The following is a 25,920-nucleotide window of genomic DNA, read 5'->3' as shown; positions in this document are numbered from 1 at the left end:
TCCCCACGCCCACCCACCCCGACCTCAGGGTCTCTGCCTCCAGCAGCTTCCATCCACCCGAGTCTCTCTGGGTCCCCGTCCTTCCCCTCCTGGACGGTAAATTCCTAAGGCACATGGACAGAAGTCCGACAACACATGAGAGAGAGCCAAGTGCCGACCAGGAATGAAGGCTTCGAGCCCACAAGGCACATGGACAGAGAGCCAGGAAAGTGCCCAGAACAGAGACAAACGCACCAAAGTGGACACCCAGAGAAACGAATGGCTGGTGCATAGGAACACCCCCAAAGTAAACACACATGGCAGCCCTCACAGCTGTATGCTGATGGGCTCAAAGACGCACGAAGACTGGACGCACATGCAGGGGGTGCACACTCCTCATCTGGAAGGGCTGCCCAGCCCCTCCCCACAGGCTGGCGGCATCCGGAGGGCTTGTATGGGGGCATCTAAGCCAGCAGGGAATTCCCAGGGAAAGTCGGTTGACGCCTGTTCTCTGGCTCCCATGGGTGTTGGGCATGTATTTCTGTGGCCCTAGGATCTTCTGGCCGGCCCCCATCTACGCAGGAATCCCTGCAGTCCGGGGACCACACAGCTTCACTCACTGGTGACATCAAGCGTCCGTGTGGGTCTCTGATGCAGAACCTGCGAAGGGACAGGCCGTCTTCCTCTCAGCCTGTGGTCTCCAGGTTGGCAGAATCCCCTGGAAGCTTGTTAATCAGATGGGGCTCCGTGCCTGCCTCCACCTGTCCCTGCCTGGGCCGGCGCAGGGATCCGATGGTGATGCTGATTGCCTGGAGGCCTGGGCCCGGGAGGGCAGAACCTTGTACACTCATCCCCTTGCAGAAGGTGGGGCAGAATCTTTTAAAATGTGGGCCTCGGGTGTGCTTGGGATGTTCTTCTAGCACTGGTCACTGAACCGTGCTGGCGAGAGACGGAAGATGGCGCGATGAATCGAGAAACCTCCTCATGAAGGGACCACGTCTGTCTTTAAATGCTACCTGCTTTGCACGTAAAGCTCTGTTCTGACAATTGTCCACAGTGGATTTCAAGTTAAATATGGAGGATTTGGCTCTGCGCAGAGAGGCAGGCAGCTGGCTTAAGGACATGAACCCACGCGGGGCAGGTGGCGAACTCGAGAGGCGGGAGGAGCCATCCCGCAATCGGGAGTAGCAGCTCTGTGGTTCGTGGACCCTCCGCTGTGTCCTCCAGGGATGGACGAAACCAGCACCAGAATCAAGATGGTGAACACATCCTTTCCCCTTCAAAGTGCCCCGTGTCTTCATCATCCCTTCCTCCCATCCCCCCATCTCCATATAACCTCTGACCTATTTCCTGGTCCTGGAGATGAGTTTGCTGTTTCTGGAATTTTATAGAAATGGCGTCATACAGTATGTCCTTCTTCTATTTTTTTAAATTTATTTTTATTTTAGTGCCTGGCTCCTTTCATTCAGCCAAATCGTTCCGAGGTGCCTCCCTGTGGTTGCGTGTTTATCAGCTGCTCCTTCCTTTTGATCGCCGAGCGATAGTCCACTGGGTGCGGACAGCGCTGGCCGTTCGGCCGTGGGCCTGTTCCCGCGCCCGGCCGTTGTGGGCAGAGCTGCGGCTGGCATTCCCAGGCGAGTCGGCTACAGCAGAGCACCCACCGACATTCACTGCTTGCCATTCTGGAGGCTGCGAGGCCCGGATCACCGCGCCGCTGTGCACGGGCGAGGGCCCTCTCTGGCTGGGGGACTTCTCGCCACGTCCTCACATGGGGTCAGGGCTCCCATGGGGTCAGGGCTCATGGTCCCTCCGGAACCTTTTTTTTACAAGATACTAATCCAATTCCATTCATAAGACTCCACACTCCTGACTTACGCACCTCCTAACACCCTCACAACGAGAGCCTGGATTTCAACATGTGATTTTTTTTTTTTTTTAAAGATTTATTAGAGTTTCAACACAGGAATTGGGGTGGGGGGACATAAGCATTTAGTCCATAGCACTAAATGTATGTTGAACTTTATGAGAAATGGCCAGGCTGTTTTGCAGTGTTCTTGTCCCATTTTATGTTCCCAAGAGCAGTGGATGAGCTGCTCTACAGGATCACCAACTCCTGATTTGGTCCGTCCTTTCAAATGCAGCCATCCAGTAGGCGGGCCCCAGTAGCACATCGTGGTTTTAATTTGCATTTCCCTAACAACTAATGCTGTTTAGCATCTTTTTTTTTTTTAAAGATTTTATTTATTTATTTGAGAGAGAGAGAGAGAGAATGAGAGATAGAGAGCACGAGAGGGAAGGGGGTCAGAGGGAGAAGCAGACTCCCCACTGAGTGGGGAGCCCGATGCGGGACTCGATCCCCGGACTCCAGGATCATGACCTGAGCCGAAGGCAGACACGTAACCAACTGAGCCACCCAGGCGCCCCTCTGTTGATGGCCTTTTGAGAGTTCTTCTATATAGTCCAGATGCCAGTCTTTTATCAGAGAGGTGACTTGCAAGTGTGTGTTCTCAGTCTGGGGCTTTTCACTCTGTTCACACTTAAGCTTCAGGAGCTTTTAAATTCTTTTGTAGTCCAGTTTGTTAATCTGTTCTTCTGTGGATCAGGTTTTGGTGTTATATCTAAGGCTCTTTTGCCTAACCAAGGGTCCCACAGATTTTTCTCCTGTGGTTTTTTCCTAGTTCTCTAGTTTTAGGCTTTACCTTTAGGTCTTGGATTCATTTTGTTGTTTATAAAAATAATTGTGCAAAGTATAGATTAATGTTGATTTTTGTTGGCTTGTAGTAGATGGGTATCAATATAAAAAAACCTTACTTGTAAAAAAGGAAGCTGAGGACTGTCTTCTGGACAATGCCATCCTGTTTCTTTCTCTGGTTTCCAAAATGTCTTGCGTGATGAAAACATACTTTTGTGGTGGTGAACTCCTGATGGAGAAAGGGAAGAGCCGAGTTTGCTGTCCCCATGACCCGACAGGTGGTGAGAGCCGCGCACCTGCTGGGTGGCCCTGGTGACCTCATCGCGGTGTCCCTGGTCCCGGCTCAGTGCCCCCTCCTGTCTTTCAGGCTTTGGGAGCCATCACTGCAGTGCCTGTCACGGGTCCTCAGGTCAGCTCCTTGCAGAGGTTGGCCGGGCAAGGAGCGGCGGTGCTACCTCAGGTAAGCAGCTCATGGTGGGCCCCGGGGGGGTCTGCCTGTTCATCCCCAGACCCTCAAGCACTGAGGTTTTAGGCCGGCACTGAGCTGGGCAAGGACCCGCTTGGGCGTGTCCCATCCCCCTCCTTCCTCGTCTGCCTGTCAGGGGAAGAGACAGACTTTCCGACAAGACCTGGTTTTTATGATGAGGAATTGCAAAGTCATTTTAGTGGGTCTGGACCACGGTTTTTTTTTTTTTTTTTTTTTTTTTTTTGTTCTTTTGTTTTTTTCTTTAATGCAATAAACGAAGCTGAACTAGAGTAGAACAGAAAATATCAAGATGCACCTTAAATGTGGTTTCTTGAATAGCTTGTTTCTGGACTGGGTCATGAGGTAATAAAGATTTTAAACCATGGGTCAAGACAGTGCGAGAAACTCTGCATAAGACGATTCATTCGGGGGAGGCAGCAAGATGCTAAGCCAGGCACCCTGTCTTCGGTCCACGGCATCCTTGACTGGGCTCCGCACTTTGGACAACTCACCTGGCCTCTTAACCCAGCGAGGCTCCCCTCCTGCAGAGGGACTGGTGCAGGTGTGTTCTTCGTGGCCGCGAGGCCGAACCAGATGGCCCAGCGCCTTTTTAGCCATGCCTGCTAGTGGTTAATCAGTGCTCAGCCTTGAGCGAGTGTTGTGTATGCAGTACCCTGGTGGCTCAGGGGTGAGGACAGTGCCTGACAGATGCCCCTCGCTCGAGGATGATAAAGGGCAGCTCTTGTCCTGGTGACAACCTTTCCTGAGTGCCCACCCGTGCTGAATCCCAACAGGCCCGGAGAAAGGAGAGAGCATAGAGGGTGGGGAAGGCCTCCGTAGGCCCCCGTGGGAGGAGGCCCGGCCTGGGTCTGTACACGTCTCGTCTCCAAGTGGCACCGGCTGAAAGTCATGAGCTCTGGGGTCCCCTGAATAGGTTTTCTCTGGGTTGGAGGCCCCCATGCTCAGAGCCCAGCCCCCGCGGTCTGGGCACGGCTCCCCCACATGCAGAGCTGGGATTACATGGTGTTGCCCGGCCACTGTGAACCAGAGTGACCAGGTGCGGCGGGGGGGGGGGGGGGGGCTGCCGACAGCACAGAACGGCTTCCCTTGACCTCGTAGCGGGGGATCCTCATTAACCACCACTCGCCCCATCTGCCCCCACCCGTCCTCTGCAGAGGCAGAGCGCAGCAGTCTCCTAGCTGGTGGCCATCTGAGGTTCCCACGTTCAGTATTGGTGTTGGTGTCAGGCTCTGATCCCGACCCCACGTACCAGGACAGAGCAGGACAAGACCATACGACTTGGTGGGTCCCCTGATGGGGGGAGGCCCTCGTGGTGGAAGGCCCACTTGGCGGGGGCAAGGAAAGGACCCTAGAATCGCTAGAATTGAGGCGGGCTCCACGGCGGACGCTGGGGAGGAGAAGACAGACATGATACCAGCTTGACTGAGGGGCACGCGGCACTGAGCTGACCTGCGCGAGGTCACAGAGCCCGGTGGGAGCCACCCTGAACCCCTCCCTCCACGAGAGTCACTGGCCAGGGTGGGGGTGCTGGGTGGGGTCAGCCAGCACGGACGCGAGGCAGGCTTCTGGAAGTCCTGAGTGCGAGTCCCGCTCCCCCAACAGTGACGGCTGGGGCGTCGTTCTTCTCCTGGGCTAAGTCCCTTCCTCTCCAGACCTCGATTTGCTCATCTGTAGAATAGGCCAAATACCTACTTCACAATGCAGTCACAGTGGGGCTCAAATAAGGTGGGGGGGGGCACGTCCTCATCTGCCTCCTCGTCCCTAAGAGGGCGGTGCTAGCGCAGGTCTCACGGGGTTGGCGTGAGGCTCATTTCTGGTGGCAGGAGTGCTGGGATGCTGGTGCCAGCCGACAGTTGGGAGGCACGCATCACTTTGTGCATTCTCCCCACCCCCAGCGCACAGACGAGGTGCGCGCCCGAGACCGCGCAGGCCCCGGAGGGGCAGGATCGGCCGCAGACGAGCCGTCCGGAGGCCTGGCCAGAGCCGCGTCCTAGCCACCTGCACCCGCCTTAACTCCCTGCATGTGGGCCTCTCAGAGGGTGACCTATGCCATCTCCGGCTTACGGCATGATGGCTTTCACAGGGAACGCAGCGGCGGCCCCCTCCAGGTCAGGAGGCCGACCGAGCGGGGGGCCAGGAGTCGCCGCAGCCCTCCCGGTCCCTGCCCCAGCGACAGCGCTCTGTGGACTTCTGACGTCAGAGGGACCTGACTGGTCCCCGTGCCGCTTTCCCACCCCTCCTTCCCTGTTCTTCACCATCTTATCTGAGTTCGGCTGGAAGGGGCTTCGGCCCAGAGTTGAGCCCCGGGGCCTCTCCACTGCTGTCCCCTCACGTCTAACATGGGAGGGCTCAGAGCCCGGCCACGTCAGTGCTCCAGTCCCCGCTGGGTTCAGGGCTGCCCCCTCCACCTGCCCGTGTGTCTGTCTGACCATGCACCTGTCCCTCCCTCCCCAGGTTAGGCCAAAGACTCTGATTCCAGACAGCCTCCCCGTCGCCCCAGGCCGGGACCGGCCACCCAAGCAGCCCCCGACCTTCCAGAAGGCCACCGTGGTCAGTATCAAGAACCCCAGCCCAGCCCTCCCCACCGCCAACAACACCGTGAGCCATGTGCCAGCACCCGGCAGCCAGCCCCAGGCCCTCGCTGAGCCCGCCACCATCGCCTCTCCCCTGAGCAGTGCCGGGGTGGCCTATGCCATCCTCACCACCGCCCCCAGCAATGCCGCCGCCATGGCCCCCAGCACTGCCGTGTCTGTGGTCAGCGACAGCGTCAAGGTCCAGCCCCTCCTCATCAGTGCCGACAAGAAGGTGGGTGTGTGCCCGCTCACGCTGGAGGCTGTTGCCTGAGCAGAGCGAGCGGTTGGCGGGAGGACCCCAGGAGCCCCTCGAATGAATGGGGTGCGAAGCGAGGCGTGAATGAGCGGTCACGTGAGTGCGTCCGCGCTGGAGAGGACGGGCTGCGCAGGAATGACCCTGCAAGCGAGCGACCCCACGGTGGGAGGGCTGGCGGTATGAGGGGAGGGGAAGGGAACGGATCAGCACGTGAATGACGCGGTGCGGATGCAGGGGCGTGCGACTGAGCGAACACATGGCTGGAGGGATTGATATCGGTGGAAAAAGAATGAGTGGTCAATGAGTGAATTACTTCCCTCTTTGGAATCATGAATTAACCAGTAAGATGCGTGGCCGGATGAATTCCCAGAAGAGGCCCGTCCTGGTGGTCGGTTTCTGGCTGGTGTAGTTGGGTGGTTGAGGACTTTGGGGGATGCCCGGTGCCGGAATGGAAAATCTGTGATTTCTTGCCTAGATTTAAAACTGAAACTGAGGTCCTCTCCCTGTCCCCCTCCGAGCTCCTTGGGGATTGGGAGGTTTGAGGCCTTTGGGACTGCAGGGCTGCGTGAAAGGTACCGCTTCATCTCTTCAGCCTCCTTTCCTCTGTGCCCAGTTTGGGGCCTGCCAGGCTGCCTCTCTCTTATCTGGGGCCAGCGTCCCTCCCAATTTCCAGCCTGAAAACTGGTGCTCCACTTTCGTGCACCTGGATTTTACTGCACATAGCGTATGTCTGGGAGTATTATGCTTCTGGGCCCTCCCACCCGTGGACGGGAGCCCCGGGGATGCTCAGTCATCACAGGATGTGCTCGGATGGGGAGACGTGTTCCTCAGGACCACACCCGGTCCCCAGGGGGTGCTTCACAGGTGTTTGTGGGATGCCTTTGTGGGATGTGTGTACCCTTTTCACTGCAAGCTCACCAGCATTCAGTACTGTCATTTTAAACACTTTTTACTCACTTAATTGGTGCAAACAGATGCTCGCTGTTGAAAGTTGAATTCCTTTGGTTATTATGAAGCTTGAATGTTTCCCCCATACTTTTCAAGAATTCTGTCTCCTTCTGTGTGACTCGTTTGAGAATGTTTTTTGCCCTGCTTTCTACTGGGGATCTTAATGTTTTTCTTCCCGTGAATATAAAGAGGGGCATTTTTTTTTTCCATCCAGAGAATCCTGGGGTTTTAAAATTGTGATACAAAGGAGAACAAAGAGCCCTCCCTTAAGCCAGCAGAAAAACAGATGCATTTTTTCTTCCTGTTTAGGAGCGTCAAATTCACAAGACAGTCACGTTCTTAGGGGGAAAAATACAAGTTCAGGTTATTCCTGGCTTGGTTGAGACCCTGGCTGTCTGCTCCCGGTGAATTCCTTCCCCTGGATCTGTGAAAGATAATGATTCTTTCCCAGTATCCCATCCAAAACATTAATAAAGTAGTTGAGCCACAGATGGAGGGGACCCCCACCCAGGGAGGGGCTGGGCTTCGTAAATTGCTTTCGGACTTCTCAGCCTCAGACCCTTCAATCAAACCAAATGGTAGCCATGAACCCCGGTGACAGCTGGCTGAAGTAGGGCCACTCTGGGCCTTGCTGAGCAGGGTCCAGAACCCACCTCCCCCTTCTCCACCCCTTCCCTGCCCAGGCCAGGTTTGAAAGCCTTGGACATAGTGCCCTGGGGGCCCAAGGGGCAGGCTGGGGAGAGGACAGGCTGGGCAGTGCACTCAGACAACCCCCTGATGAGCTCAGGTGGCAAATCTGAGCTCTCTTGACCTGTCTCCCTGCACTTGAGCTGGAGATAAAGAAACCGATGTCTTTTGAGTCTTTGCTTCCCGAATCTTCACCACCTCCCTGGAGGCGGGATCGCAAGGAAGCTGAGGCTCAGAGAGGCCAAGTGATCTCCCTGAGGCCACACAGCTGTGACATGGTAGCACAGGATTGAACCCAGGCCCTTCTGGTTCCTAAACCAGGCTCATACTCAGGCAGCCCTCACGGTGTAAGGGGCTGTCCAGAGGCGCACACCCTCGGTGCAGGCGCCCCATGGACCAGAGAGCTGGGTGCAGGCTTCCTCGTTCCTCTGTAATCCCAACTTCCAAGGCCCCTCGCCACTCTGGCCCCCCTGGCTCACCCCGCCCTCCGCAGTGGCTACCCCTCACCCCCACCCCTCTGCCACACCTTCCAGGTCATCATCATCCAGCCTCAAGTGCAGACGCAGCCTGAGAGCACGGCAGAGTCGCGGCCACCCACGGAGGAGCCATCTCAGGGAGCTCAGGCGACCAAAAAGAAGAAGGACGACCGGCCCCCGAGCCAGGAGAACCCCGAGGTAGGGTGGCTGGGCTCTGGAGGTCGCCGTAGGAGGCGGGGAGCCGCCCTGTGCAGTGGGAGCTCCTGGTGGGGGCTTGTCCCGGGAGCCTCGTCCTGGTCTACTTTGCCCACGGCGTGGTGGTGCGGGGCAGGGGTTAGCACGGATTCTAGAACCAGGGAGCCTGGCTTTGCATCGCTTGCAGCTGTTGCTCTGGCAGGGTGATGGGTAGAACCTTCCAGAAATTGCACATTAGTGCCACCCCCCCCCAACCTCCCCCTCATGGCGCCATCCTAATCCGTGACTAACACAGAACCACCTGCTCTGTGGGGGGGTGAGAGGCCAGCAGCTAAGGCAAAGTCATTCTTTGTTAACTTCTGGTCCCAGCAGGTGACCCCTCTTACGTTACTGCTTGCATCCTCTGCCATCCCGGGCCACAGTCAACACTTTGGGCCTTTTTCCACACAGCTGCCAATTCTCATTCATCCTATAAGATTCACTTCAGACATCCTCTCCTCCAGGCAGCCTTCCCTGACCACCTCACCTCGGTGGGCAGAAGAGGCCCCTTGGGGCTCCTAGAGCTTCTTAGGATTCTTTTTATCAACATGCTGTCAGTATCGAAAGAAGTCAGTCTTTCATCCATTCATTATTCATCGGACATATCTTAGAGTTGGCTCTGTGCCGAGGGTTGGGACGCCGAGCTGGGGCAGATGGAGTCCTGGCCCTAGGGGACCTCACTGCTCTTGGCACAACCACTGGGACTTCAACTTCGGCTAAAAAAATCTCAAGCGTCAGCAGAGAATTACAAATCCAGAGCTGTGGGAGGTGCAGGGAGAAGGAGAGAGCGTGTTTGCACCCAGAAGGACTGGGGAAGGCTTTGCAGAGGAGGGGCGGGATCAGCAGGGCCCCGGGGGAGCAGGTGGGGCTTCAACAGAGGGGCAGAGGCGGGGGGGTGGGGGGGTGGGATGGCGTGTGGTGCAGAGGGTGCTGCCTGGGCAGACGCATGGAAGGTGGGGAGGCACTTGGCAGGCCCAGGAGAGTCGGCTAGTCTACTTGGATCGCAGGCAGCATGGATGCCTGAGAAATTCTGAGCACGGGGTTAGAGGGACGTTGGAGCCTCATCCTGGAGGACCTGCGTGCAGGCTGCCAAGGTGGAACTTTATTCCTGGGCAGTGAGGAACCACAGAATATCTTTGGGCAGGAGAGTGACTTGATTATTGTCCTTTGAGGTGTCCAAAAAGCCTGCAGGGAGTCAGAGTCCACTACTCGCTGAGGCTGAGATGGACCCAAGTCTGGTCTGTTGCCCCGGGCCCTGTTTGTTTCAAGAGGCACTCTTGGTGCCGTGGGAGCGCCTGCTGTATGCATGGTGAGCCCCGGGCCGGCTCGCAGCCTGAGGTTCCCACACGCACCCTCTGTCCGCCTGGGGGGTTGCGTTGCACCCATTGCATCCTCGCAGGTTTTCTGGGTAGATTCTCTGTGTTCTCTCAAAGTATATCGGAGCCAGTTATTGTGCATTTATACAATTAGTATAATTACATTTAACTACATAATTAGTGTAAATACGTGTAATGACTTAAATAGAACTTGTAGTTACAACACGTCCTGGTGTAAAAATCCTTATTAAACCTTCTTTTTAAAGAGGTCTGGGAACATTGTGTGGTGCAGACGCGGGGCTTTGTGGTACCCTTCAGAACATGTTCACGAAGAGCCCAGGTTAGGAGCACTTGAGGCCAGAGCGGCAGCTGCCCCAGAAACTTCATCAGATGAGCCCGTTGGAGCCCTGGGGCGGCTGGTGACAATCGGTGGCTCCCAGGGCTGTGTGAGCAAGCCCTGAGCGCCCGCAGCTGGGAGCTCAAGCTGCCCGTGGCGGGCCAGCCTGGTGGTGGAAAGGAGCCTCCGGCTTACCAGCACCCCAGGACCACTCCAAGGCTCTGCCCGCTCTTCCCTGTTTCAAGGCTCATGGCCTTCTTTAGGACAGAACTGTGGCCTTTTCTGTGACACCCTTTATCCTGGCCTCGGGCAGCATCTGACTGAGACCGGCCACCCTGAGACCAGCATGTGCCTTGCAGGGGGGCAGCCAGAGCAAGGGTCCCAGCCCGGTATGAGCTCTGACTGCAACCCCAGGCCCAGCCACCCTCCCTGGGCAAGACTTGTGCACACAGATGCTCCTTCCCTCCGTGCCACCCCTGTTACCATGGCCCCCATTCCTGCCCCATCCCTTCCTGCCCCTGGATGGGTTCCCCCCTGCGTATTCTCCCGGCAGCTAGAAGGATCTTTCTAAAATTCAGAAATAACCGAGTCACCCCCCTTCTTGAAACCCATCAAGAGCGGCTCGGGCAGGCTTCTGATGTAGCGCTCTGCTGCAAACACACAAGAACAGCAGATAAAATGTAGGAACGTAACCGAACGAACGTGAGTTCACTTCCTGGCGAGTCAGATATGCCAGGTGGAGCGATCGCACAACGTAAACGTTATTTGCAGCAAATGAGATCACAGGGAATCGCTTCCAATGCAGTGACCCCCCAAGATGGGGTGAATGGGTACCTTTTGTTTAGGGTTAGGATGAATATTTAGATGGGGAAGCCTTGTCATCCTTCGTAGAGGTGGGCATAAGGTCGCACATGCATGTTAGGGAAACACACCTGTACGTACATTGTATGTTATGTAAACGCAGCTGAGGTTCCTCTGTGAGCAGAGATTTTAGCACTCTAATGATTTTAGTTCTGTAATGGAGTCCTGTTGCTCCATGGCCCATCTGTGCAAGCACGAGCCAAGTTTAGTTCAGACGGTCGTGGTGGTCTGGGCAGGGGCCATCCCCTGAGGGGTGGTTTTGGGTTTCATTTGCCTGAGTTAAGAGGTAAGCCTGAAAGAAGAACTTCAGGAAGAATGTAAGATGGAGGCGGAGTCAAGGTCAGGTGTTGGGGTCTAGCTGGCTACAGGAAGAGACCACAGAGATGTAGCTATGCATTGCTGTGTCCCAGAAACACAGGCAGTGAGCAGGACCGATGCCCAGGCCACCGGACTCCAGAGACAGAGTCGAGTGAGGGTGACCAGGAAGGGCATGGCTCACACGTGGCCAGAGGTCCCAGAAGTTCTCCAAGAAAGAAAGGCTCCAACCTGAGCTTGAGGCCACAGCTGCCCCCGGGGAGGGTGGAAAGGCCAGGGTGATGGCAGTCCTGCCCAAAGGGAGGGGTGAGCAGGAGGCAGGGAAAATAAAAATGCAGAATAAAGAGAAAAAGGAGTAGTATCCAAAAGGACCCTGTGGACAGAATTCTGGAATCCATGCAGCAACCCCTGCTAAGGATGGCAGTCAGAGTCAGCATCTGGAACTTGAGTTTATTCAAGAGGAAGTTAACTTTGTGGCGTACTCTAGCCACGAATGACACATAAGTACGTTTAGGATACTCAGGCAAGTATTTTTCAGAAAGGAATAACATCCACTTGAATTCAGTAAGAATAAGGAAGCAAAAAATATCATGAAAAATAAAGTAAGATCAGGTGAACACAAAAATTGTTTAAAAATCTGGGAATGAAAAACATGGTAATTGGTTGAAATTTAAAAAGGTACTAGACAGAATGAACAGGCATAATTAATGCTTTAGAATACACCAGCACAGGGGCGCCTGGGTGGGTCAGTTGGTTAAGCATCCAGCTCTTGATTTCAGCTCAGGTCATGATCTCAGGGTCATGAGATCGAGTCCCACATCAGGCTGTGCGCTGGGCATGGAGCCTGCTTAAGAGTTTCTCTTTTCCTCTTCCTCTGTTCTACCCATCCCACCAAAAAGAAAAAAAAAAGAATACACCGCCCCGGATGTAGCACAGAGATACAAAGAAGCAATAATTTATAATATATATGGAATGAAGTCAGTTCACTGGGCAGATGCTTTTGAACTGCTTCCCACCATCCTCTGCACAGAGCTGGTCCAGGACATTCAGCTCCTTCAGTGACCTTTGATAAAAGGAGGCATGGGGCATAACATCATTGCAAAGCCATCCTAAGGAAAAATAAGGAAAAGAGAAGCATTTTTTTTTTACCATAAGATAATACTCATTAGATTAAAAAAAAAATCAACACCTTACTATGAATTCAAAGAGAGAGAACAGTAAAATAGTCACCACCAAGGAAGAAGTTACAAGGCTTAGGGGAGGAGATGGCTGAGTGGCCACCATACCAGAGAGAACGAAGCATGAGCTGGAATTATTCCCGGAAATAAATCTGTAAGTGGATGAGCTCAGGGGGCCCTAGACACAGCCGAGGACAGAGGACACAGTGAGGCACAGGGGAGGCGGGAGTGAGCAAGCAAAGTACACACAATAAAAAAGGAAGAATGAGTTTTTAAATAGTCAAGAGTGACCCTGACAAAGACAAGCAAAGAGGACACAGCTGATGTGTAAGCGGAGACTTCTGGACCGGATCCCAGAATTACGGAGCCAAGTAGAGGAAGTGACATTTTGCATCACCTGCAGTGATGTGGGTTTGGCTCTACCGTATAGGCAGTTGGCTCCCATTTCTTGTCTTCAAGTGAATGTGGGCTCAGGTTATCTCCTGTGGAAGAAGGGGTGGCAGGAAGGGGGAGCTTGGTCTCCACATTGCTGGTATTTGCTCAGCCCAGTCTTTCCAGGTGGGGTCAGCGAGGCAGGTGCCAATACTGGGGGGGGGTCCCCGAGAATCCCTGCCACCATGCAGTCAACCCCGGGGCTCAGAAACAACACTAAAGCCAGGTGGCCCCAAACTGCAGCCTGGACTGCTATGGGCTGAATCTGCCAGACCCCAGAATCCCCTCTGTGGGCACGTTAACCGTTTTGTTAGTCTTACATTCGTGTGAGTGCACACCTTCCAGGATAGAATTAATGGGCCCCGCTTTTCATGGTGTGGTGGTGCTTCCTGATTTTTTGAATATGATTTGAGAAAAGTTTACTGAAACCAAAGGAGACTATGTGCGTGTTAATGGACTGTGTCCCCGGTACTGGGCACCAGGGAAAATGAACGTGTGCACCAGAGGAGAAGGGTCAATACTGACACATAACCCAGCACAGAAGCATCCAGAAGGCATCCAGGCAAAAATGATCACATCACTCTGCAGGGAAAACAGCCGGCTTCTGGCTTTTCCATGCAGGATTCGAGTCCAGAATACAGTAGAGCAATATCTACACCATCCTGAGGAAAGAAGGGAGGAGCCGACGATTTTATGTCCAGCCCAGCTGGCCTTCAAACTGAGAGGTTGCACGTAGGAGGGTTTAAATCTGCCCAAGAACTCTGGAAATGCAGCTCCGTGGGCCTGGCTCCCTGCCGCCGAGTCGGCTGAGAACATAGATACTAAGTTCTCCAACAACATCCAAAGGCTTCACCTCTAACCCTGCAGGGAGAGTGCCTGAGAAGGTGGGAGGCAGCGTGAGCTCTTGGCCAGTCTCCTCTGTAGTAGCCGAGGTTTTCAGTGACTCAATGAAGATCACAGAAAGCTGACAGATTGAGGAGGAGAACTATTTTTAACAGCGCAGGAGTAAAAAAAAAAAAAAAATGCAAAGAAACAGTGGGCAGTCACTATTTGAAATGGTGTAGAAAACCCAAGAGAATCAATTAAAAAATAAAAACAAAACTACTGCAGACAGAATCTGGCACGGCAGGGTTAATATTAATGCAAGCCATTGATAATCGTCACAGAAACGCAGAGCATCCTGCTAGAAGGCTTACAGATAACCCCTACTTACAGTAGCAACAAACAGATTAAATATCTAGGAATAGGGGCAACTGGGTGGCTCAGTCGGTTGAGCGTCCAGACTCATGATTTCATCAGGTCATGATCTCGGGGTCAAGAGATCGAGCCCTGTGTCGGCTCCGTGCTCGGCAGGGAGTCTGCTTGAGATTCTCTCTCCCTCTGCCTCTCTCTCTAGAGGTATCTCTCTCTACCTTTCTTTAAAAAAGAAAAGAAAAACCTAGGGGCACCTGGGTGGCTCAGCTGGTTGCACATCTGCCTTCAGCTCAGGTCATGATCCCAGGATCCTGGGATCGAGCCCCACATCGGGCTCCCTGCTCGGCAGTAGGTTTGCTTCCTCTGCCTCTGCCCCTCCCCCCCTGCTCACTCTTTCTCAAATGAATAAATAAAAAATCTTTAAAAAATCTAGGATAGGGGTGCCTGGGTGGCTCAGTCGTTAAGCGTCTGCCTTCAGCTCGGGTCATGATCCGAGGGTCCTGGGATCGAGCCCCGCATCGGGCTCCCTGCTCCGCGGGAAGCCTGCTTCTCCCTCTCCCACTCGCCCTGCTTGTGTTCCCTCTCTCGCTGTGTCTCTGTCAAATAAATAAATAAAATCCTAAAAAAAAAAAACTAAAAAAGAAAAATCTAGGATAAGCACACTAACAGTCGATACCCACTGGAGGGTAATTTTGAAACCCCTAAAGGCAGAAGAACAGAGAGGCGCACCGTGGTTCTGGAAAGGAAACCTTTACATCCCAGGAAATAGACCTCAGTCTCCTTCTCGGTTTCTACGTTTCAAGTGAAAACATAAGCAAGAAGAGCCAAGGAAACGCTGGAGGAACGGGATAGGAGGCACAGGAAGAGACCACAGAGACCCCTGATCATTCAGTGTATGATTAAAGGGGCTCCTTAAACCAGTGAAAAGTGGAACGATGGAATTTTCAATAGGTGGGATTGGAACAAACAAGTAGTAGCCATACGAAATAAAAGGAATCCATCCTGCACACCATCTACACCAGGGTAAATTCCAAATGGATCCAAAATTTGAATGTGAACAGTGAGGGGCTCAGTTGGTGGTGCATGGGACTCCAGGTCTCAGGGTCGTGAGTCTGAGCCCCACGTTGGGCGTGGATCCTACTTAAAAATAAGAAGAAGAATAAAATAAATGTAAAGAGTGAAATTATAGGTACTACAATCGAACACAAGCAACTTGCTTTGTAACTTGAGTCTATAGCTAAGATTCAAAAACCCAAACAATGAAAAAGAGAATACTGGTGATTTCTACTACACACAAGTTTTCTTCGTTTAAATGGCCAAAAAAAGCATCATTCCCACCTCCTGAAGTGTGAGTGGTGCACAGCCACTTCCTCCCAACTAGGACAGTGTGGACGGCGGAAAGAGAGGGGTTTTGCTGTGGAGAAGGCTGAGCCCGGCAGCGCCCCCGCCAGGTGATCGAGGGCAGCGCCCGAGTGATAAGTCACGCTGATAGCATGTACCCCGGATATGGGCAGGGCACCTCACCTCTGTAGTCTCCCGCCCCAAGCCCATAACCCAGTCTAATCATGAGAAAACCATCAGACCAGTCCCAACCGAGGGGCATCCCGCCTGACCAGCCCAAGCTCCAAATAAATGGTCAAGGTCACCAACAACAAGGGAAGCCTGAGAATCTGGCACAGCCCAGAGGAGCTAAGGAGACACAGCAACTTAATGCAGCGTGGGATCCTGGATGGGGTCCTGGGACAGAGAACGGACAGTAGGTAAAAACGAAGGAAACCCGAAACTGATAAGCCAGCCCCATCGCGGAGGTGCTCAGCCAATGTTTATTGAATCAACAAACGTGGAAGGCTGTGTTAACGCTTCTCTGTTTCCTTCCCTCAGAAAATCGCCTTCATGGTAGCTCTAGGCCTGGTCACAACGGAACACTTGGAAGGTAAGGACCTGCATGGTGGCAGGCTGGGGTGGTGGCCATGGGGTGCTGGCTGGTGGGAGGGCAGCACACATGAGTGAACCGCCTTCTGGGAGCTCTGTCCCAAGTGCCAAGGGTTGTCAGCACAAAGACCAAGAAAGCCTCCCTGCTCTCCCTGGCTCCATGGCTGTGTGCACAGAGCCCACTTTCTGATTTTGGCAAAGGAACCGCGTGGGTCCCCTGCTCCCACGTTGCACGCAGCCCAGGGGAATGGATGCTGGAGCCAGAATGCCCAGTCCTGCCACTTGCTAACCACCCAGACTTGGGCCCTCCCGGTCATGTCTGAAGGTCTGTGTTCGAGTCCCGGTCGTGCTGCTTCAAGCTGGGTGATCTTGGGCAAGCTTCCCCCACTCTGAACCTCAGTCTCCTCTTCTGTAACACACTGCACCTTGAAACTTTGCAGCGTTGTCATGAGGACTGGGATGAAAAAGCTTTCCTGATACCGTCATGACTGTTAGGATTTTTATAAATAGCGCTCCTTGTAAAAATTCTCTCCCCACCCCTGATACCCTAAATATTTATTTATTTGGACCCTGTCTTCCACAGAGGGTCTGGGGTGCCTTACGGGAAACACATGAATGATACTGCAAAGATTTAAAAGGGAAATTTGGGAGTCCAAAAGACAAGTTAGGAAAAAATGTCAAAACAGCTGTAATTCAGAGAAACAGGTCCCAGGTTCCACCTGGCAGGCAAAACAGAAGGAAGGAAAGGCGGGGCCATTCGTGTGGGGTGGTCACTGTCACTACGTGAAGCACACCACACTGGGGGCCCTTGCAGAAGGATTCGTGTTGGAGGCTTCAGGTGGGCAGAGCCTACCTGAGCGGCAGGTGGACGGGTTCCTGCGGGAGCCCTGAGCCTCACTGTGCAGCTGGGCCGGGCCAGTGCCTGGCCGACAGACATCCCACGAGAGACGTCCCCGGGTGGATGATGGCACATGGGGAACCCCGTGCTGAGAGCGGGTACCTGCCACCCTCCAGCCCGAAGCCAGCCCATCCGTCTGCCTCGGAGGGAGTGATTCGGGGGGCCACTCTGGGGCGGGGATGCTGGGCAGACGGAAGCCGTGGGGCAGGAGGGGTCGGGGACGCCCGGAGCTTGCGGAGGAAGGGTTCGGGGTTCCCAGGCCAGGAAGGATCCAGTAACGGCTGTGTCTGTGCCTCTCCAGAAATCCAGAGCAAACGCCAAGAGCGGAAGAGAAGAAGCACAGCTAATCCTGCGTACAGTGGCCTCCTGGAGACGGAGGTGAGGCCCCGCCCTCGCGCACCTGCCCTGCGGCTGCCTCCCTCCCCTGCCCCTCTGGGCATTGGCGTTCAGGGCAGGACAACAAATGGGGTCCTCCTTCCCCTCCTGAGTTCAGAGTCAGTTGAGAAACAGACGCTGGAGATCAGAATGTCATTGGCCGCCCCTGCCCTCTGCTTATACCCCCCCCCAGCCCCTGCCGGGAGAACGCGCCCGAAGGGTCCATCTTTATACCCCTCACTTCCTCCTTGATTTCCTGAGCTCGCTCAGGGGTGGAGGCCGTGCCTCCCACGGGGCAGAGCCTTTGCTGACGCACAGGCCGCTCCCCTGCCCCGCGGGTCCGTCCCTGTTGCGACCTCCGGAGCCCTGGGTGGGGAGCCTGTCCCGGGTGCGTGCTGGGCAGGAGCAGTGTCACCGAGGAGGGCTCCACGTGAGCTGCTTTTGTTTTGTTTTTGGTCCCCTGCAGAGGAAACGGCTGGCGTCCAACTATCTCAACACCCCCCTGTTCCTCACAGCGAGAGGTAGGTGCCCGCAGGCCGTGGCTGCCCTGGGGCCTGAGGCTGTCGGCGTGGGTGGCCCTCCGCTCTTGGCGTGTGTGGGGCTGGCCCGGCCCGGCCGCAGCGGGACAGAGTTGCTTTCTGGTGGATGGTGCACTCCGGCTCCCGGGCCCTCCACACCATGGCCTCCTTTGCCCCGATACCCTCTCTGGGGAGGAGGTGGGCCGGCGGAGCCTGCTGCCGTCTGACAGGTGTCAGAACCAGGGCTCCGAGCCGGGACGATGAAGAGAGGCCTGGACGTGACGGCACGTGGTAAATGCTCGTGTGTTCCCTCTGGACGGTATCATCCGCGGACTGCTCTGAGCCAGCAACTAAAAGGAAAACCATGTTTTGTGATCATTAAATGTGTGGTTTGGCATCACTTACTGGAAGGAGAGTGGGTTATGGACAAACAAAAAAACAAAAAACCGCAGTTGAAAATAAGTCACTCTGAGAGGTCCCTGAAATGATCTCTCCCCCACTGGGCAGCCCACTGCCCACCCCATGGTGGGTCCTGGCCACGACCAGGGCAGAGACCCTTACTTCCGCTGTGCGCCGGGTGAGAACACCATGTCCCGGGCCCGTGATGCTTCCGTCCTGCCCCGGGGTGGGAACCCCTGCCCCACCGGGCCTCGTGGCCTCCGGTCCTGATTGGTGTTCCTCAACTCCCACTAACATGTTCTCCGCCCTTCCTCCCTGTGCCAGCCAATGAGGACCCCTGCTGGAAGGTAGGTGTCCCCTCGCCGGCACACCTGGGCGGGGCGGGTGCAGGCGTGGGCGCTCCAGGCAGGGGAGAGCCGAGCGAGCGGAGGGCCTTTGGGCTCCGTGCGCGATACCAAGAGCTTGGCAACCCCAGCCAGGCCGTTGTGCAGCCAGCGTGGCAGAGTCGGGCGTCCCCACAGGGTCAGCCCACAGGCTGCTCAAACACAAGCTCTCTCCACCCACGGCTGAGGACGAAGGGACCCCGGGAGCCAAGAAGGCCCAGGTGGAGGCAGCTGATGCCGGCCAGGCTCTACCTGGCTCTGCTCGGCCCTGCTGTGTGACCCCAGGGGGAGCTGCCTCTCTCAGGGCCCCGTTGCCCGCCTCGTGAGGGTCTAGACCTAGTAAATCCCCAGGGTCTCACCCCTCAGGACTCCCCTTTCTGTGATCTTGTGAGACCCCGATTCCCCGAGCACGCAGTGTGTCCCTGCTTCCCAGGACACAAGCTGGTCGTGACCTCATGGTTTTTTTTAGGATTTTATTTACTTATTTGAGAGAGAGAGAGCACAAGCAGGGGGAGTGGTAGAGGGAGAGGGAGAAGCAGACTCAGCACTGAACGGGGAGCCCGATGCGGGGCTCGATCCCAGGACCCTGAGATCGTGACCTGAGCTGAAGTCAGTTGTTCAACCGACTGAGCCACCCAGGCGCCCCGTGACCTCCTTTTTTAAATAAGTTTTGGATCTAATTCTAGAAGAATTTGTAGCCCCTACATGCCTGTAACAGTTGGGCCACTAAGCAGCAGCAGGTGACAGGTCTAAACTCTGGTGATACCGGGCTTTTTGCCACCAGAATGGTGTAGTGTCACAGACTGGTGCTGGTGGCTTGTCCATAGACACCTGTGCCCAACCAGTGTGGACACAGGACGTGCCTGGAGCCTGAGCTCCGCTTCCGCAGACCCCAGTCCTGGAGGAGCCGTGGCTTCGAGGCAGGAGACCCCGCTGCTGGTCCTGCGTCCACCTGCAGCTTACTGAGCCATCCTGGGCGCGTGGCTCGCCTTCCCTGAGCTCCTGCACTGAAATGAGAAGTGACAGCGAATCTCTGAGGCCTCATCTCTGTCTGCTGCCCCCCTCCCCCGTCAGGGGTGGCCTGGGGTCCAGGGTCTTCGTGGCGTGGGCCGTTCCAGATGAGAGCCCTCTGGTGAAGTCAGAAGGCCCTGCTGCCATGTGGGTAGAGAACAGACGTCCCGTGCGTGGAGAAGATTTTCTAGGGGGTGGTGGAAAACCGTTCAGACTTTGCAGGTCACGGGAGGTGTGGGGTTATGAAAGGCTCCTCTCTCTGTCAGGGCTGTCCACAGTGCAGCAGGCTGGCTGGGGAGGTAGTGAGCTCCCTGTCCCCACAGCTGTGTAAGCAGAGGTTGAACCATCAAATGCGGGCGACTCTGGAAGGGACATTTGAAGTTCCTTTATCCCAGGGAAAGAGGAAGTCACCCCTTACCAGGCTCCTACATGGATTGTGTTTTGTGCGCCGTGTCCTGTTGCGTCTTCCCAGCATCCTGTGGCGCAGGTGTCACTAGCCCACGTTACAGATGTGGAAACAGAAGAGCACAGTAACCCACCCGGGATGTTGGGAGATGCCAGGTTGGACCGAGGTGTTGTCAAGAGCACTGGGGAGAACCGTGGCCGCGTACCTCCCAAGGCCATGTGCGCATGAAGGACGCACGGGAGGGAGGCTTTGTGATCACTTGCCTGCCCCCCCCCCCAGGATATTGCTCTGTGGGACATTGGGGGCCCAGGGGGACTGTTTCCTGAGCCACAGCAGGACCGCCCGCCCCGCCACCCACTCCTGGTGTCCACGTCTCAGCTGGGATGAATCAGGGTGCTGGGGCCACACCTCGCCTGACTCTGACTCGGTGGCCGTGTCCCTAGTAGAGGTGGCCCAGGTGGTGCCCTAGAGTCCATGTGACAGGCAGCTGCTCGTCCCCTGGTTCCAAGGCTTGTCCCTCTCTCTCTTGGAGCTGCTGAGAAACAGTGGGTCGCAAGCAGGTCAGGGCAGCAGCTGCCCGGGGGGCCCCCAGCTCCCTCCCAGCCCTGCTGACCTGCCTCCCGCCCTCCCTTCTCTTCCAGAGTGAGATCACCCACGCTGAGCACTGTGCTGCCTGCAAGCGAGGGGCCAACCTGCAGCCTTGCGGCACCTGCCCGGGGGCCTACCACCTCAGCTGCCTGGACCCGCCCCTCAAGACGGCGCCCAAGGGCGTATGGCGGTGCCCCAAGTGCCAGCAGAAGGTATGGGAGGCTGTGCTGCCGACTCTCTCCCTGCACCGAAAGACCCTCCCCCAGCATAGCGTCTGAGGCTGGATGGTCTGCTGGGCTGGGCCCGTGCACTGTAGGGGCTCAGCAGCACCCCCGGCCTCTGCCCACTAGAGGCCAGGAGCACCCCCATAGTGGCCTGAGATCTCAGACACTGCCCACGGAGACCCACTGGTGACGACTGAGCCGAGGTGTCCCTGTGCAGCTACCTGACCCAGTGACTCCCCCTCTGAACTCCAGACTCCCCCTGGGGAGACCAGGACTACTAGCAATGCAAACCGCAAAAACAGTGCTAGCTAACACGTTCCTTCTCCTTGCCCCCACACAAATGAAAACCTCGCAGTTTCAAAAAAACAGTAACACTCCCTTCTGGTGATGATGCGGGGGAGGCAGACACTCCGCATTGCAGAATTTTATCAAGAGCCTTAAAAATGTATATATCTTTTAAATGCAGAATCTAGGTTTGGGGAGTGTAGTCTCAAGAAAGAATCCAAATACCAATAAAGTTCTGTGCACGAAGAAGCCCCTCGCCCCATATTTATAAAGAGATACAGCTGCCTCGCAGCAGTAGGAGACAGTGAAATAAATTCCAGCATGTGCACGCAAAGCGATGTTATGTGGTCATTGAAAATGATCTTTACAAAGAGTTTGTGATTCTTCGGGGCTTGTTCTCTATGTGGAATTAAGTTTTTGAAAAAGAAAACACCAGGCTTTATAGTGGCTGTATGGTTTAGTCATTAGCCCCCTGAGAAAAGCTGCAGGTAGAATAAAAACCGTGGGAGGACATACTTCCAAATGTTAGAATCACGTGGGAAGTAGCAGTGCTTTTTTGTGAAGGATGTTTTTCTATATAATGCATGTGTGTTACTTGTAAAATCATAGGGGAATCATTTCTATTTCAGAAAACACTGATTCTCGGGGGTTCGCATCATCCCGGGGACCTAGGGAGAGGGTGGGTACAGGGGACCCTATGTCATGGTCTCCTGTGGGGGCCACCAGCCCCTGCGCTGTGACTGCCTGGGGCTCACAGCTCTCTGAGGGAAGACAGAGAGGGCACAGGATGATCTGCCTGAGTTCAGCACGATGGTGGGGCCTCCCTGGCCAACCGAAGACAAGAGCACAGTGGAGCTGCTCTCACAGGACAAGGGAAGAAGGCAGGTGGTCATTCATGGATGCATTCAGTCAAGAACTGGGGCCTCCTCCACACCAGCACCAAGGGGGGCCTTGGCAAGAAACAGTTCCTGCCCTCAAAGAGCTCTGTGAGCCAGATCGTGAGACACGGGCAACCCCACCCCATCACGGTTGAGGAACCTACTGCTCAGAGAGCCTGTGTCCGCCCCGCCCCCCGCCCAGGGTTGCACGGCCAGGCCGTGGCAGGTTCTGGCCTGTCCGCTTGCTCATCAACCCGTCTGCCCTCTAGGCCTTAAAGAAAGACGATGGCGTGCCCTGGACCGGGATGCTGGCCATTGTGCACTCCTACGTCACCCACAAGACGGGTAAGGCGGCCTCGGGGAGTGAAGAAGGGCACCTCCTCCCTTCTCTCCATCCCCACCCCCATCCTCGGGACTCACTCTGGGCCCATCTGAAGCTGTTCCCAGCCAGAGCTCTGCAAAGAGGGACCCTGGGACTGGTCCTGTGTGCAAGGCAGTTACTGTGGGGGGATGGCATTTTCAGCCCCTGTGTATGCGGCCAGGGCCAATGGCTTCTGCAGGAGGATGTAGCCAGAATGGCCTAGAGGCGTAGACCTCGGGTTCTTTTTGCTTTTCCCGCTTGCGCACGGACCAGGCTTTTTGCTCACCTTGCTTGCTTGCTTACCTGGCCTTCTCTTTGCTAGTCAAGGAAGAAGAGAAGCAGAAGCTGCTACAGAGAGGCAGCGAGCTACAGAGTGAGCACCAGCAGCTGGAGGAGAGGGACCGGCGCCTGGCCTCGGCAGTGAAGGTGCGCTGGCAGTGGGGGGCAGGAGAATGGGGGACCTTAGAGCCCCAAGATGTAAATCCAAAGCTTCACTGTCCTGTTACTGAGGCTCCAGGAGAAGACAGACTCACCAACATCACTCAGTGAGCCAGGAGGTAGAGAATGCAGCTCTGTGATCTATTCAACAAATAGTTATCAAGCAATTGAGCCTCTAGCTCCGCCCCTACCTAGCTCTCCGTCTATGGCAAAGCCCTGTCTCTGAACCTCAGTTTCTTCTTGTGTAAAGTGAACATAATGATTTCTCTTCTGTAGTGTGGTGGTAAACAAGACAATGGTGATGATGGTGATGATGGCAGTGATGGTGGTGATGGTGGTGATGATGGTGATGGTAAGAATGGAGATGATGGTGATGGTGATGGTGCGGATGGTGATGATGGCAGTGATGGTGATGGTCATGATGGTGGTGACGATAATGGTGGTGATGATGGTGATGCTGGTGGTGATGATGATGGTGATGGTGACGGTGGTGGTGGTGGTGATGGTGGTGGTGATGATGATGGCGGTGATGGTCATGATGGTAGTGATGACAGTGGTGGTGGTGGTGATGGTCATGGTGGTGGTGGTGATGATGGTGATGCTGGTGGTGATGGTGATGATGATGGTGATGGTGACGATGGTGGTGGTGGTGATGGTGGTGGTGATGATGATGGCGGTGATGGTCATGATGGTAGTGATGACAGTGGTGGTGGTGGTGATGGTCATGATGGTGGTGGTGGTGATGATGGTAAGGGCAATGCCAGGCCCTGGTGAAACTCTTTAAACATAGTATCTCATTCAATCCTCAGAATAACCCAAGAGGAGGATCTGTGATTATTCCTGTCTCAGAGTTTGGGTGCAGCATCAGGGAGTATAAGTGTTTAGTTCCCTGAGCAGCAAGTAGCTTACACTCCAGCTTGGGCCCCGTCCCGACTGCTGCCTGCCCTGCCATGATACGTATAAAGCCAACCGAAGACAAGAGCACGGCAGGCAGCAGACAGAGCAGAGAGCTGGCTGGCCATCTGCAGATCTTCTGCAGCTGCAGTGGTTGAACCAGAACTGGCTCCCAGCTTCCTCAGCAGGAGGAGAAATGACCTGATCGTTGACGCAGCGTCATGGCCGGGAGGAGGAATGTTCCACGCTCCCGCCCAGGCATGCCATTTCGAGCCCTGAACTCTAAAACAAACTTCTCCTGTGTGTCTGGCTGTAATTCCATTTTTTGCAGCTGCCCGGTTTTTGGAAGGCCCCCTCGCGCTGGTTGCCTTCAGGCCTCTGCCCGAAAGAGGCGGGGGGAGCTGTGGGTGGGCTGAGAGGGTGGCAGCCCCAGGATGCCTGCGCGGTGGGATTCTGAGACCTCGCCCCTCTCTCCCTCCGCCAGAAATGCCTAGAGCTTAAGACGAGCCTACTGGCCCGGCAGAGGGGCACCCAGTCATCCTTGGACCGCCTGCGGGCCCTCCTGAGACTGATACGGGGCGAGCAGATGCTGCAGGTCACCATGACGACCACCAGCCCCGCCCCGCTGCTGGCCGGGCCCTGGACCAAGCCCCCAGCGGCAGCCATGCGCTCTGCCCTCCAGCACCCCCAGGGGCACAACTGACCCTGCGGGACCCGCTTCACACCCACGGAAGGTTCCTGGGACCCTGCTCAGCAGACCTGAGGGTTCTGTCCGCCTTAATTCATAAACACTATGAATTTCAGACGAAAATAAAACCTGACCGAGAGAGACAGAGGAAAGAAGGGGGAAGGAACTGGGTGGAAGTCCTTTCCCTCCACATTTAGACGGGGCACCGAGGAAGCCAGGGCGGTGCCCGATGGCCGGGTGCACAGTCAGCCCCTGGCTGTTGGGGGGCTGCCCAGGCCTCCAGCTTCCAGGCACAGCTGTCTCCTCGGCCTCGTGCTGCGCCCCAGGAGAGAGAAGGACAGAGGTTGGGAGGGGAGCCGAGAACCCGAAGACCTAGCCGAGTAGTAGCGGTAGTTGGGGCGAGCAGTGGGTAGCGAATCTAGGTAGGACTCCGTGCCCTTCCCGCTCAGGGGCCCCGGGGCTTGGGGCCGGGGCGCTCCAGCGCCTTCCAGAACGCGGGCCCCTGTCTGTCAGTGTTATTAGCATTAAGAGTCACAGCTGTTGAACTTGAAAGAAACTACGAGGCGGGTCCCCCCGGGGAGGGACTCTGCAGTCTCCACCTGCCAGGGCCTCCGCGTGCCCCCGTGTCTTCAGAGTGCCCATCTGTACGCCTCTTGCCCTTTGCCGACCTTCTGGACTCATTTTGCCACCGGTGTATTTTTCTCATGGGGTTTTTGGGCAAGATGGAGCTGCAAGCATATGCAGGGGAGGCCTTTGGCGGGTTTTCCATTCGGGGTTGAATCATTCAACTTACGACTGAAGCCTGTTCTTTTCTCCTTTCGAAGAGCCGATAAAGTATTCCATTCCTCTCTTCTTGCCAGTACAGACACTTATGCCAAAAAATAACTTTACATTTTTGTATGGCGTTTTTATTGTAAGATATTTAATGTGAAGGGGGGATGCTTGCTGACTTCTTTTCCTGCTTACAGTGGTCTCTGCTGCAAGGTACGAATGCGAAAACCCCTCCTGGGGGACTGCCGAACTGGAGAGATCCAGAGGGTTCTTTCAGAAGGGGGGGGGGCGAGGGGAGGGAGGGAGAGGGGGCAGTGGCCTCGGGAGGGTTTGGCCTTCGGAGACGCAAGAGTCCCTCTTCTTGCTGTCTCCTTGCGCTCGTGAGAGCTGAGGGCGCGCTCGCGTCATAAAAGGGCTCCCGCGCCCCGGGGTGGGACGTCCACCCACCAGCTTCTCCAGTCCTGAGGGACGTAGCACAACAGGATAAGCATCCGGAAGCCAGCGGGCTCCCACCCCAGCATATCACACGGTGCCGAATTGCATTGAACACAGGTGCGCGTGTGCACACGCGGCCCCAGACACACACGCACGCAGACAGGTGCAGAGCAGGGAGGCTGGCCAGGATCCCACAGACTGCCATGGTCCCTCCTGTCATTTTCTCGACTCCGGGAGAAACTGTGCTGTACGATACAGATCTATTTTAATACACTTAACACTGGGTTGAACAAGATTTTTATATTCTTTTATTGATGAACAAAGTGAACTGTGAGACACACGTCTTCTATATTGGTTACTCTAGATGCCAATTATGCATTACCGCGTGGCTTGCGATGTAAATGTCTTCAGGTTCCTTTTTGTTGGTTTGTTTTTCTTCTTGGGTGGATTGAATTGAATTAAATTTTTAAA

At 55.3% G+C, this 25,920-nt stretch overlaps 1 protein-coding gene across 3 annotated transcripts in view; it reads left to right on the top strand.

The window, feature by feature from the left end:
• PHF21B (PHD finger protein 21B) overlaps positions 1-24,258 on the top strand; it is an 87,300-nt gene extending 63,042 nt beyond the window's left edge. For 2 of the 3 annotated variants that reach the window (XM_028115716.2, XM_028115717.1), the window contains exons 3-13: positions 3,039-3,131; positions 5,613-5,963; positions 8,156-8,296; positions 15,847-15,898; positions 17,097-17,173; positions 17,637-17,691; positions 18,412-18,434; positions 20,529-20,687; positions 22,132-22,207; positions 22,546-22,649; positions 24,040-24,258. In XM_028115716.2, the coding sequence (XP_027971517.1) occupies positions 3,039-3,131; positions 5,613-5,963; positions 8,156-8,296; positions 15,847-15,898; positions 17,097-17,173; positions 17,637-17,691; positions 18,412-18,434; positions 20,529-20,687; positions 22,132-22,207; positions 22,546-22,649; positions 24,040-24,258 (1,350 nt within the window). Of the gene's footprint in view, positions 1-3,038; positions 3,132-5,612; positions 5,968-6,761; positions 6,780-8,063; positions 8,297-15,846; positions 15,899-17,096; positions 17,174-17,636; positions 17,692-18,411; positions 18,435-20,528; positions 20,688-22,131; positions 22,208-22,545; positions 22,650-24,039 lie in introns of all 3 variants that reach the window. The other variant, XM_028115715.2, reaches the window with a different exon arrangement.
• Positions 24,259-25,920: the final 1,662 nt, after the last annotated feature.

The sequence above is a fragment of the Eumetopias jubatus genome, unplaced genomic scaffold, assembly GCF_037043125.1.
Source record: "Eumetopias jubatus isolate StellerSeaLion01/CBP00866 unplaced genomic scaffold, mEumJub1_p1.0 scaffold_8, whole genome shotgun sequence".
NCBI classification, from domain to species: Eukaryota; Metazoa; Chordata; class Mammalia; order Carnivora; family Otariidae; genus Eumetopias; species Eumetopias jubatus.
The sequence above is the reverse complement of the archived record's forward strand: the minus strand, read 5'-3'. Positions and strand labels throughout refer to the sequence as shown.